This window comes from Loxodonta africana, chromosome 17 (assembly GCF_030014295.1).
Source record: "Loxodonta africana isolate mLoxAfr1 chromosome 17, mLoxAfr1.hap2, whole genome shotgun sequence".
In the NCBI taxonomy this organism is placed as follows: domain Eukaryota; kingdom Metazoa; phylum Chordata; class Mammalia; order Proboscidea; family Elephantidae; genus Loxodonta; species Loxodonta africana.
This window is the reverse complement of record NC_087358.1, coordinates 76,808,019-76,822,220: the sequence shown is the minus strand read 5'-3', so window position 1 is coordinate 76,822,220 and position 14,202 is coordinate 76,808,019. Positions and strand designations below refer to the sequence as shown.

The window sequence follows — 14,202 nt, the reverse complement described above, 5'->3', positions numbered from 1 at the left end:
GAAGTGAGTATTTTTTTTTTTTAAGAAATTGAGTGTAAGACAATTATGCACTTTAGCAAACTTAGCTCTGTGTTGTATTTTCCCTCCGTATGCAAATATGTCACTGGAGAGAATTTGAAAACCATTTCCTTTTAACTGGAAACACACAAACACACACAAAGAACTATAATCCTAAGATTCAGATTTCTAAAAATTTATATCTATTGACCAATTTACTTTTTTCTTTTATTTAAAAATACTTTTTCTAGTTTTCTTGTATTACAAAAAAATATATATATTTTTTAACTAACTCTGTGGTCTGTTAAAAAAAAGCAGATTTTCAGAAACCATATATCTGATAAGAATGTAATAACCAAAATACATATAAAATTTCAGCAATTTAACAAAACAACAACTTGTAGGTAAATAACCTGGTCAGCAATGGGCAAAGGATGTGAATGGACATTTCACCAAAGAGGACATTGAGATGACCATCAAACACAGGAAAAGATACTCAACGTCATTAGCCATCAGAGAGATGTAAATCAAAACCACAATAAGATACCATTTTACTCCTACTAGAATGGCTAAGATAAAAAAACAAAACAGAAAAACAATAGGAAAAAAAACAACCAAAAACAGAAAACAGCAAGTGTTGGCGACAATGTGGGGAAATTGGTTCCCTTTATTCGTTGCTGGTGGGAAAGCAAAATGGTACAGCCATTGTGGCAAACAGTGTGATGGTCCTTCAAAAAACTAAAAGTAGAGCTACCATATAACCCAGCAATTCCACTTCTATGTATAAACCCAAAAGACATGAAATTATTTTTTTAATTGTAAAGTCCTAATTATAACTAGCCTCTGAGAAGTAGATATGGCCCTTTATAAAAGAGTAGACTGTCATATATGGGACCGCAAATGTGCTGAAACTTGAGGAGTCCAGGATTTCCCCTTGGCTTGCTATTTTACTTTACCAGATCTGCCACCCTATCCCTTGCCTCCACCATACCCATTTAGTTCCAAATCCCAACATTCTTTCTAATGACGAGTAAAAATACATACCTTTATACTGAATTTTTATTATGGTAAGGTTACCTTATATTTTTTAATGTTTAAAAGTAATACTGCTTGCAAGAGTGCCTAAATAGGGATTTAGATGTCTGTCTTATCCCAGAAATTGCATGAGTAGTGTAACATGATCACAACGAGGGAAAACAACTGTTTTTCACATAACTTGTTTCCTCTAGGTATACATTAGATGAGTTTGGAACTGCCAGAAGAAGTACAGTTGTTCGCGGATTTATCGATGCTCTTACAAGAGGGGGCCCAGGAGGTACACCTAGACCCATTGAGATGCACTCCCATGACCCTTTGAGGTATAATAATCAGAAAATATTATAGTAGTTGGTGTTTTTTTCCAAAGGAAATCTTTACTAGCATTTAGTTTTTATTAGGTATGTTGGAGATATGTTGGCTTGGCTCCATCAAGCTACTGCTTCTGAAAAGGAACATCTTGAAGCCCTTTTAAAGCATGTAACCACACAAGGTGAGCAAGTAGTTTGTTACTGCTAAAGACTAAATATGGAAAATATTACAGTGCTTCTCAGTTTCTGTTCTTACTGCTGCCATCTTCACTGAGATAAACACTTCACATCTAGATGTTACAATAAGCATCCTGATTTATTATTTTGCTAATAGACTTTCTCCTCCATAAACGCCTCTTTCATCCTATTGCTTAACTCTTCACAGTTTTATAAAAAAGCAGTTGCTGTTGTTAATTCCACTCGTAGTGACCCCATGTGTTTCAGAGGGTTTTCAATGGCTGATTTTTTGCAAGCAGATCGCCAGGCCTTTCTTCCTTAGGGAATGCTTATTACCTTCCATATCAAGCCTAGCCTCTTCTGATTGACTTAAGACATTTCTTGACTGTGTGGTGTACATTATCTCAAATCCTTAGCAGTATACTTTAAAGATAAAAGATATTATTTGCAGTTTATTAGTAATGAAACACCCTGAGTGACTAGCTTAAGGTCACTAAGCTATTTATCCTTTCATTCTACTGCTCAATCTGTTATTCATTCTTACATGACTGTTTTAATGTTTTTAAAAAATAATTACCATATGTACCAAATGCATTTAAATTTGTCTTATTTCATGAAATAAAACTTAATAATTTTTAGAATTCTGATGTCCATTATTTAGACAATTTCAGATCTCCTCAGTTGTGACTGCCTGAAGATATGTTGGAGTTTGTGGGGTTAGTAGTTTTTTTGATAGGAAGTAAAGGGAAATATAGTGACCTGTTTTACATCACTTAGTAGCATGTAATTGTGGCTTGTCACAAGAACTTCATGATAGGCCGGTGTGCAGATTGGTGGTAATAGTTAATCTCATAGTTTTAAAGCTTTTCAGTATTGAGATTATATGCTGCATCTTGTCAGATTGGCTCAAAGTCTGCATTTTTTTAAGTTAAATTCCTGTTTTTACTGTAATTATCTAGTTTAATAGGATGTATTTCTTTACAGATGTTTTTAAAAAGGATGTATATGAGGCAGTGTTAAGAGGTGAAAAGAAAAATGGATTGGAGTTAGATGAAACAGATTATTTTGCAGGAATGACTTGACTTTTCTGAGCTTTGATTTCTGTATCTGTAAAGAATGAAGGTGATTGTAAGCAGTTAATGTCAAGTGCCTACTTCAGTGATTGATAAATAGTAGGTGTTTAGTAAATGTTAGTTTTCCACTGAGATTATGAGATAAGATTTTCATCTTTGTTTCTTCAGCGTATATGCTTAGCACTGCTGCCTAGAATAAGATGTTTGTAGAAGAAATGCTATACCAAACTGAACCCATTGCTGTCAAGCTGATTCCAACTCACAGCAACCCTATAGGATAGTGTAGAACTGCCCTGTAGGGTTTCTAAGGCTCTAATTTTTTTTAATCTTTATGGAAGCAGACTGCACGTCTTTCTCCTGTGGAGTTTGAACCATCTACCTTTTGGTGCAGTTGAACACTTAACCCTTGGGCCACCAGGGCTCCTTATATTCATATTATTTCCTTCAATTAATACATTTCACAGTTGTTTTTCCTATAACTGATACATTTATACTTTTTTCATAAAGAAATAATGTTCATTTTATTCAACAGTCAGATGGATTGAAAAGAATTACTAGACTGAGGTATTAAGACAAATTAGCAATGTCCTAAAAGATAGTGAACTTAGTAAAATATTATTACGGTTCTTTTAAATGTTTGTTAATATTGCCAGTAACCATATGTGTTATTGTTTGTTAGCCTTTGAACTTATATGAAGTAAAAAAAAAAAAAAGGTATAATATGGAAGAAGTCTTAAATTTTTTTTCTAATTAATTTTAGGTGTTGAAGAAAATATTCAAGAAGTTGTTGGGCATATCACTGAGGGTGTGTGTAGGCCTCTAAAGGTAATATATTTTGTTTTTAAAAATGTTGTTGAATTGACTGCATGACAACTGACAACAGCATATGATAGCTAGCTAAATCACTGCCTTCTTCATTCTTATGAGTTTAAAGAAATACCAGCCTGAACGTAAGCTGTAATTTTATCAAATTAGCACGTTAATGTAGAATAATAAAATACATTTAAAAAAATTGTTGCCATTTTTCTCCTTAAGAAATAAAATTTGAAACATTCTTGGTTATCATATGTTGGCTTTTTTTTTTTTATATATTATCATCTCCGTAGTAACTTATTTAATCAATTCCGATAAAGTCTGTTTAATCGAAGCAGTTCACCTCTGGACTCTTTTTTTTTAAATAATATTTTAATTTTATTGTGTTTTCGGTGAAAGTTTACACAGCAAATTAGATTACCATTTAATAATTTTTATGCAAATTGTTCCATATCACTGGTTACATTTTAACAATGTGTCAACATTCTCATTTCCATTATGTTCTACTTCCACTGATCTAGGTTCCCTTCCCTTCCTTGCCTTCTCTTCTTTGCTTTTGGGTAAATGTTGACCATTTGTTCTCACATAATTGATTATTTAAGGGAACACATTGCTAATGGGTGATTTTTATTTTATAAGCCAATCTTTTATTTGGCTGAAAGATGACCTCCAGAAGTAGCTTCAGTTCCAAGTTCAAAGGGTATCTTACAGCGGTAGTTTTGGGGGGTTCCTCTAGTCTCTATTGGTCCAGTAGGTCTGACATTTTTTAGGAATTTGAGCTGTGTTCTATATTTTTCTCCCATCCTATCTGGGACCTTCTGTTGTGTCCCTAGTCAGAATGGTCAGTAGGGGTAGCTGGGCATCGTTTAGTTCTTCTGGTCTCGGGTTAGAAGAGGCCATGGTTCATGTGGGCTATTAGTCCTGTGGACTAGCTTCTCCTTTGAGCCTTTGTTGTCTTTACTTATGCTCCGTGTGAGAAGAGACCAATAGTTGAATCTTAGGTGGCTGCCTGCAAGCTTTTAAGACCCCAGACACTACTCACCAGACTAGGGTGTAGAACATTATCTTTATGAACTATGTTATGGCAGTTCATTAAGTTGTGCCTTGAGACTATGGTCCTAAGTCTTTTAACTCAGTAAACCAATCCCTCGAGTTGTTAGGATATGTCTAGGAAACCTCCTTAACTGTGCCCCCATGTGCTTTGTTATGTATATGGCTATATATACGCAGCACACACAAACATGTCTGTACATATGCCTACAGATACATGTATACCTGCATGTGCATTTACTCACATACGCCTTCCTATATAATACCTACGAACTCTTAACAGATTTACTAAGGACACACTCTACTTTATTGCTTTGAGCATGCTAAATTTTAAAATCTATTTGTTATGGTAATAAATAATGATTAACCCAAGGATAAATATTATTATTTATCAGTGTTACTACTGTCAATACTATTTATAGTACAGTGAGCAGACTTTGGAGTCAAATTTGTGTTAGAATCCCTACTTTGCCACTTAATTGTGTTAACTTGTTCAAATTGCCTAACTCTTCTGCACCTTGGAGCCCTGGTGGCACAGTCGTTAAGAGCTCGGCTGCTAAACAAAGGCCAGCAGTTCAAATCTATCACCTGCACCTTGGAAACCCTTTGGGGGCGATTCTACTCTGTCCAGTAGGGCCACTATAAGTCAGAACTGACTCAGTGGCTATGGGTTTGGTTTGGTTTTTTTGGTTTCTGCACCTTAATTTACTCATGTTTAACTTGTGTATAAAAATATCTACCGTGAAGGGTTGTTGTGAGGGTTGAATGAGATAATGTAGCTGAAAGTGGCCTGTAGTAGGCCTGCAACAAATGTTATTTTCTCTTATGAATATTTGCAGAATATATTGTAATTGTTGGTTTACTTTTCCTTGTTAATTGATTTTAATTTATTATGTATAATTTGAAATAAAAGTTTTGTGATGTATTCTTATCAAGAACTAAACTTTAAAACTAAATTTCTCTCATTTCTAAGATTTTCTTTGGTATTTTTGTCCAGGCAAGAAAATCTCAGATGACACACCTTATGAAAATTGATAATATTTAAAAATTTGGTTATTGGTATAATTAGATCATCTTTGGACTCAATTCAGTAAATAGCAAAGTACTTTGAAATTATTTTATCTTTTTCTCCCAATGACATGTTTATTTGATATATTTTGATTTTCAGACATTAATAGCTTATATAAATGTTGCTTGTTCTATATATCAGCAATTATTTGAAAGATTAATAAAAATAAAAGGTAGAACAAAAATAAAAAGTTTTCTTTCTCTGCACTTTTCATACATTTTTATAACTACATGTAGGTAAGTGAAATTCCCAGTCACTTTGGTGAATTAATTCAACTTTGCCTTATCCTTTTCCCCCCTCCTACTTAACGTGTCTTATTGCAGCTTTTCCTTTAAAAAAAAAAAAAAGATTGTGTGAAGTATAATTCTAGAACCAGAGGGTTAGAATGGACCTTAGAGTTTCCTATCCTAGTCTAAGAAATACTATGATGTTAAAAGTGTTTACAATAACACCCATTGCTTATATAAAGACATTATATACCAAAGCCAGCCTTCATTTTAAAATGTGCTTAGAAATTCTCAGTTTACCTTTCTTAAAGGTATATGCATATAAAGATGTTTATAATAGTTATAAGGCATTACTGTGTCCAACTGAAAAATTTTAATGTAAGATAACAAATGATAAAGAAGAAAAATAGTAAGGAAGCAAAAATCTTTTTATGGTAAAGGAAGAAAAATCCTCTTAGTTCCTGAAATGATAGAAACCTTAAATTTTCTCACGTAATAATATGTATTGTGTACTCCAGACAGTATTTAACAGTGTTTACAGGAGTTACATATTACATTAGCTTGATAGTGATGTACAATGCTAAACTATTTTAAGAATTCTCTGTCTTTATGACCCAATTAAAAAAAAAAAAACTGCTGTCAAGTTGATCCCGACTCATAGGTGACCCTATAGGACAGAGTAGAACTGCCCCCTGTGGTTTCCAAAGAGCACCTGGGGGATTCGAACTGCTGACCTTTTGGTTAGCAGCCATAGCTCTTAACCACTACGCCACCAGGGTTTCCATGACCCAACTTAGGTATCTGATATTTTCAGTGATGTAGTTGTTCACTGAGAAAAAAAGTTGGATATTTTCTTTGGTAATTATGATTCTTAGTGACATACTTTTACGTTCCATTAGTATAAAATTTCATCCTTCTAGTTTATAAAAACCACTGATGATACGTGATGTGGATGATTTGGTTAAGCTGCTGTCACTCAGTCTTTTCTTTGTAGGAATGAATTCTTTTTAGTTCAGGGGTAATTTTTTTTTTTTAGAAGGATAGAAAATTACAATAGTAGTGGTAGCCATTTTTGAGATACTATATATTTGTTTTACTCTATCCCTTATTTAGGATACCCTGGTGGCATAGCGGTTAAGAGCTACAGCTGCTAACCAGAAGGTCAGCAGTTTGAATCCACCAGATGCTACTTGGAAACCCTATTGGGGCAGTTCTATTCTGTCCTATAGGGTTGCTATGAGTCAGAATCATGTGGGGTGTGTGTGTGTGTGTGTGTGTGTTTGAATCCCTATTTGGAGCTCTGGTGGTACAGTGGCTAAGAGCTACAGCGAGCTATATAGCTGCTAACCAAATGGTCAGCAGTTCAAATCCACCAGCTGCTCCTTTGAAACCCTATGTGGCAGTTCTTCTCCTTTGAAACCCTATGTGGCAGTTCTCCTCTTTCCTGTAGGGTCGCTATGAGTCGGAATTAACTTGACGGCAATGGGTTTGGTTTTTTTTGGCTTATCTTGTATTTAACTTTGTCTTAATAAATTGAAATATAGTAGAATAAATAGTTGTAAATGTAAGCATTCAGATATGAACTTTAAAATTATTTCCAGTTTTAAAAATCTATGTGCTAGGCTTAAAATTATGTATAGATAAAATTATATATTTATAGAGAGGATACTATGGATTGTCAGCATCAAGTCTGTTACTTTACAGGTAGCTTCACCCCACAGTTGTAGCTGGAAACATCAGAATTAATATACTAAGTTTTTATAAGTTCATTGGGTAAAATGACCCTTCTTTTATGTGAACGTTCTAGATGGCTGAGAGATTACCAGCCAACATTGGAATTCTCTTCAATAAAAACTTTAGTGTGTTATATGGTTCTTGACCTTCTAAAATGATGTTAGGTTCTATGAAAATAGCTGTCTATAAAAAAATAAATAGTGTGAAAAATAAAGCTGGATACTGTATTACATGATATAGTCATTGTGCCCTCAGACTGTTGAACTATCCAAAACCAAACCAAACCCATTGCCGTCGAGTTGATTCCGACTCATAGTGACCCTATTGAGTAGAGTAGAACTGCCCCATAGGGTTTCCAAGGAGTGGCTGATGGATTCAAACTGCCAACCTTTTGGTTAGCAGCTGAGTGCTTCCTAACCACTGTGCCACCAGGGCTCTGTTGAACTATAAAACCAAAAAAAAAAAAAAAAACCCAAACCTGTTGCTGGGGAGTTGATTTCCACTCACAGCAACCCTATAGGTCAGAGTAGAACTGCCCCATAGGGTTTCCTAGGAGTGGCGGGTGAATTCGAACTGCTGACCTTTTGGTTAGCAGCTGAGCTCTTAACCACCAGGGCTCCCTTGAACTATAATGGGGAACAGATATTCACTCTAAGCAGCTTTCTATGATATTAAGGTGAAGAAGCATTGTCATTCTCCCTTCCTACTTTGTCCCTTCCCTCATCAACGCAAACTGACTTATAGCTTTAGCTCTCACCCTCTTGCACTGGATAGGAGAGCTGCAAAACTTTTTTTAAATCTATTCCCTACCTTTTTCTGTGCTGACAGATTGCCTGTAGCCTATTTTGCTGCTTTTCGTTTGTCTTCCTTTTATACTATCTCTGCCACTTCCAATAATATACTTAAGATTTATTGAGTACTTATTATATGCCAGGGACTGTTCTGAGCCATTATTTCCGTCACCACTTTTAAGCTCTGTTAATAATTGTTTCTCCACTGCCATTACCGTTATAATTTTTAGTCAGTTGTTGCCGCCACCTCTTCTTTAGTCTCTTCTGCCCTTTTACTTTTTTATTGTTATTATTTCCTGTGACTCATAGTTTTTGCTGAAAATATTTGGTCTCTTACATAGCTCTCGTAAGGCAATGTTTCTTTCAGGCACATTGACCAATCTTGGTGTATCTTCTGTAACTCTCCTGATGTCTCAGCCTCTCTGTTGTGTTCATTGCATTTGAAAGCGTGTGTGTGTGTGTGTGTGTGTGTGTAGGTGGGAGTTTTTCTTTTCCTTTCCTTTTTCTTCCTTCTTCCCACCCTTGCCTCCTTTCTTTTCCTTCCCTACCCTCCTCCTTTCTTAAGGGAGTTGGAATGAAGAGTTATTTTCTCGATGCCTAGAAATTTTAGAAGGCAAGATACCAGGGGAAATGGTGTTAATAAATATACTAGAGAAGAACTGCCTTCTACAATTAACACCCTTTATTTTTGCCCTAATAATTATATTATAATTTAGAAAATATCAGTTATTGATATGATATATAATTTAAATTATTATTGAAGGCTTGGGCCTAAAAGGAACAGTGAAGCAAAAATTATGATTTTTAAATTCAAATGCCACTGATGATAACATTTTAGTAGTTTCCCAGTCTTTTGCTTTATGCCAAAATGTATTAGTTTTGTAAACTTGTTAGTGTAAAAACCCGTTGCCATCGAGTCGATTCTGACTCATAGCAACCCTATAGGACAGAGTAGAACTGCCCGATAGGGTTTCCAAGGAGCACCTGGTAGATTCGAACTGCTGATCTCCTGGTTAGCAGCCGAACTCTTAGCCACTATGCTACCAGGGTTTCCTGTAAAGGTAAATTAATTTCTGTAAGAGGATTTTGTATGCTGATAAAATACATTTATAAAACTTTGTGTTAGCAAATCAGTTTGTTGGCATTATAACGTATGCCAAAATCTAAGCACAGAAACACTTCAGCTTTCAGAAGCACTTATTAAACATCTATTGTGTGTGTGCTGTTCTGCCAGATGTAAAAGAAGCAGAAAACAAAGTCTGTGTTTGTGTTTAGCATCTAGTTAGGAGGCAAGAGGATACAGTGTAGGCAGTAGATACATTGCAGTTTGTAAATAAGCACACACTGGTGTGCTTTAGATGGTGTCCGTTAATGAGGGACTGTAAAGTAAGGGAAAGATCAGTGAGGGATGGAGTTTAACTAGGAAAAAGTCCTGGTAGTTAATTTTGAGGTAGACCAAGTTTAATTGTGTACTAGATCAGATTTTGCCCCAGTAATCTTATAATTAGACAAAAATGTTGGTGCTAGTTTATTAACTTTTGTCTGCTTTCCTATTCTCAGATTCATAGTCAAAAAAGAAATTTGGTATAATAGTTTAAAGACCAGAATTCTTGCATCATTCTGAAGATTTGGAGTTGGGACAGTATATTGTCACTGATAACCTGTCTTTAGGGATAAAGCAGCTGCTTTTGTGATTTAGTGCTGAACTAAATTCAGTTTTACGCACTGGTGATATACCACAAAAATGGTCCCATTGTATTGATATTTCTGGTAACAACTGCCTTGAGCCAAACTCTGTAGGTAATGGATTATTGTTTGTAGAGTTTATCTGTGCTAAAATATTTCTGTTATTTTACCATCCCATGACCTAATACTTAGAAATTCTTTAGGAGGCGTTTTGTGATTTCTGGTGGTTAAGTGCTGTGGTTCCTAACCAAGAGGTTGGCAGTTCGAATCCACCAGGCACTCCTTGGAAACTCTATGGTGCAGTTCTACTCTGTCCTATAGGGTCGCTATGAGTCGGAACCAACCTGACGGCAGTGGGGTTTAGGAGGCGTTTTGTGATTTCTGCAGTAAATCTGGTTTTTATTTTTAAATGCCATTTATATTACATGCGATTAATGAAGAAAATGTTTGATTTTTCATGTTTTTAATAGGTTCGAATTGAGCAAGTGATAGTTGCTGAACCTGGGGCAGTTTTATTATATAAAATTTCTAATCTCCTCAAATTTTACCACCATACAATTAGGTAAGTGAAATGCTGAAACATGCTTGTTAAATCCCCTATGATAGCTCATTTAACTTTGAGCACAGTAAGATTATTTTGCTTTCATTGTGTGTATGACAAAGTATTACAAATGAAACCTCCATATCATATAAATCATTGTATACATATTATAATGCTATACTTTGAGTTCTGTATTTCCATTTTTCTTCCTTCTCCACGTGCTATAGTCCTCCCTTATCTGTGGTTTTGTTTTCCGTGGTGTCAGTTACCCATGGTCAACCACGGTCCAAAAATGTTAAATGAGTAGCTTGGTGAAATCTCACGCTGTCCAGTTCCATCCCACCCTGGGACCGTAGTCACATAAGTTTTATTACGGTATATTGTTAAAATCATTCTATTTTATTATTAGTTATTATTGTTAATCTCTTACTGTGCCTAATTTATAAATTAAACTTTATTGTAAGTATGTATGTATAGCACAAAACATAGTATACATAGGGTTCAGTACTATCGGTGGTTTCAGGCATCCACGGGGGTCTTGGAACATATCCCTCGCGGATAAGGGGGTACTTCCGTATAACTACACACACACACACAACTGATAGAAAACTATAACGTATTTGTTGAGTCTTCTTGCATTTGTAAGAGAGATCGATGGCAACTAAAGCAAATATATATTACATTCAAATAGGGCATAATGAGTGAAATGTCCTATTCTGGATGTAAATAACCTAATTTCTTCTTTAGCATTTAATTTTCCATCTGTGATAAGATAGCTTTAGTTTAAATAAATTGCCTTATTGGATTAGGAACCACTTGTCTTATGTAAAATGTGATCTTTGACTCCAGTTTTTGCGTTGTGCATATTTGTTGTTGATAATATACTTGGGCTTTATTAAAATGTCACTGTAAGACCATGTTTTATGTGTAGCTGGGTTAAACAGTATCCTTCAGTGGTATATTTTGATAGTTTCCATATTTTTCCATTAAAAAATGATTTAAAAACTACTTTTTATCCGAAGTGCCAGTATCAGGAATAGAAAGTCAACTGTTAAAGGCCATTAGGATCATGACTGACAGGTCTGGGAGAGGTATAGGGCCAGTAGTTCACTGAGCACCATGACTACAGCAGTGATGTTACCTGCCCTCTAGTAGCTCAGAGTAGTTACCCAGCACTCGCAGCTAACAGATGAGCCTCATGTTGTACTGGTGCATTTTCAAACAAAACTAACAAGCCACAGGCTAGAGAACTGATCAGAGAGAGAGTTTGGGTTAGTTCACTAACATTTTAGGTATAAATGTTTTATCACCATTCCCCATGACTAAAAGCAGTAAATTAGGCTCAACTGTAATGTTACAGGCTTCCTAAAATAAGAGAATGATAAGTACATAGAAAAGCAAGATCAGCTGAAAGCTGGACATACCATACCAAATGGTATGTTATGAAAAGACAGTGGTAAAATCATTCTTAAATTACGTATTTGGTAATACCCGTGATGGTACTGCGTGAAATTTATTATTCGAACATAATGACAGCTCAGTTTCTAATGTAGAGAGTGCTAGAAATGGAATCATTTGGATTCTGAAGATGATGATAGGTTTTTGGGCTCTGAAAATTGTAATTTTTCTATCTTTGAAGATAATATTGAGGATGCCAATTAGTTTTGATACTTTTTTAAATATAGTTTTACTACTTGTTCACACATTTTCTCATTCAGTTTAAAAGTTGACTGTTTACGTGTTACTCTTCTAAGTGAAGAAAACAGCTTAACCCTTACATTGTAATAGGGGAGACAAACAATTGGACAAGTATAAAATAATTTTACATAACAATAAGGGCATTAAAGAAAAATAAAGGAGAAAGGAAATAGAAACTATAGAGAGTGACCTTGTTTGAGTAGGGGTGTGTGTGTGTGTGAGAGAGAGAGACAGAGACAGTGACAGAGAGAGACTTATTTTTGAAGGCCTTTTGGTGTAATATTTGAACTGAGACCTGAATAATGTGAAGGAGCTGGGCATGAGAAGATCTCAGAGTGTCCCAGGCAGAGACACGCTCTGGCCCTCAGGCCGGGAAGAGCTTGCATGTTGGAGTAACAGGAGGCAGTCCAGTGGTTGAAGTTGAATGAATTGGAAGAAGTAAGGGAAGATGAAATCAGAGAGGTAGGCAAAGGCCAGATCATGCAAGATTTTGTAGGCTGTGGTGACAGTTTAGATTTTATACTGAGTAAGTTGTGGGGAAGACTCTGGGAATTTTGTGCATAATGGATTGTGGGTGGGGGTGGCAAAAGCAGAAGCAAGGAAGGTATTTAGGAGGCACTTTGTAATTATGAACAGAGATAATGATGAGTTACATTAGGATGATGGTCTTGGAGGTGGTGAAAAGTAGTTGATTCAGGATATATTTTATTTTAGAGACAGTATGATACACACACAGACAGATGTGGGTATATATATATATATAATAGATTAGATAGAATAAGATGTGAAAGGAAGAGGAGTCAAGGATGGATTCTTCGCCTTCGGTTTGAATAACTGGGTGAATAGTGTTGCTGCTTCCTGAATTGAGGAATACTGGAGAGAACAGATTGATGGTGGTAGGCTGGTAATGAAAAGTTCTCTTTTGGCTGTGTCATGTTTGATGTGCCTGTGTACATACAGTGGGAAATGTTGAGTGAATAGATAACACAGAGGTCAGAGCCGAAACCCAGTATGTTAGTTTTCAGCTATAGAAGATCTTTGAAGCCACAGGACTTGGTGAAATAACCTTGGGAGTGGGTGTAGATAAAGAAGAAGGCTAAGGACTGAGTCCTGGGAAGAAGTTCCAGTATTTAGTCATCAAGAAGAAGTGGAGCCCACAAAGAATACTGGGAAGAAATAGCCAGAGAAGTTGGGGGAAAATACAGGAGACATGCAAGATCTCAACAAATTTTACCTCCTGTATGGTAAAGGAGCCCTGGTGGTGCAGTGGTTAAGTGCTTGGCTGCTAGCTTAAAGGACAGTTTGAACCCACCAGCTTCTCTGTGGGAGAAAGATGTGGCAGTCTGCTTCTGTGAAGACTAGAGCCGTGGAAGCCCTATGGGGCAGTTCTGCATTGTCCTGTAGAGTCACTATGAATTAGAATCGACTCGATAGTAACAGGTTTTATACAGTAAAGCTAGAGGATGATTTCATCAAAAGGCAGTAGTACCCCCCAAAAGGGTCCCAGGAAATAGAAAATCCAGCATATTTTGATTGTTTTCTCCCTGGAGTTAATACTGCTTTACTTTTGTGTTTGCTTACTTTCCCATGCTCCTACTGCTATTTTAAACCCAAACTCTTAAATGGAAGTGTATGTTGCTCCTTTGCTCTAATTTTATCGCACACCAAGTAACCCATCCACACTCTTTGCCATCTGAAATCCCCCCTTGCTGCCTTGCACTATCCTTTTCCAGTCAGACTGGTTGTTCTCTAGGCCTACTGTGTGGCTGTCTGCTGGGGCTTATTTCTTCACCAGCCTGCTTGTTCCCTGGTGTTGGATTCCCTGATTGCATGGTCAACACTAAGTAATATTTACATTCTTAAGATGTAAACGTACACATTGAGTATTTATTTACGAGAACCTTGTGGTAGGCCTGTGTTAGGAAGCCTGAGGAAGATGAAGTGTGGGTGTGTTGCTGTGGCAGAGGAGCATTGTGTAAGAGATCTTAACTCTCATCTTC

General features: G+C 36.1%; 1 protein-coding gene across 10 annotated transcripts in view; it reads left to right on the top strand.

Moving 5' to 3' along the window:
- COG6 (component of oligomeric golgi complex 6) overlaps positions 1-14,202 on the top strand; it is a 170,569-nt gene that overhangs the window by 62,211 nt on the left and 94,156 nt on the right. For all 10 annotated transcript variants that reach the window (XM_064270202.1, XM_064270197.1, XM_064270199.1 and 7 more), the window contains 4 exons: positions 1,227-1,355; positions 1,434-1,525; positions 3,354-3,418; positions 10,434-10,525. In XM_064270202.1, coding sequence (XP_064126272.1) covers positions 1,227-1,355; positions 1,434-1,525; positions 3,354-3,418; positions 10,434-10,525 — 378 coding nt within the window. The remainder of the gene's footprint in view (positions 1-1,226; positions 1,356-1,433; positions 1,526-3,353; positions 3,419-10,433; positions 10,526-14,202) is intronic.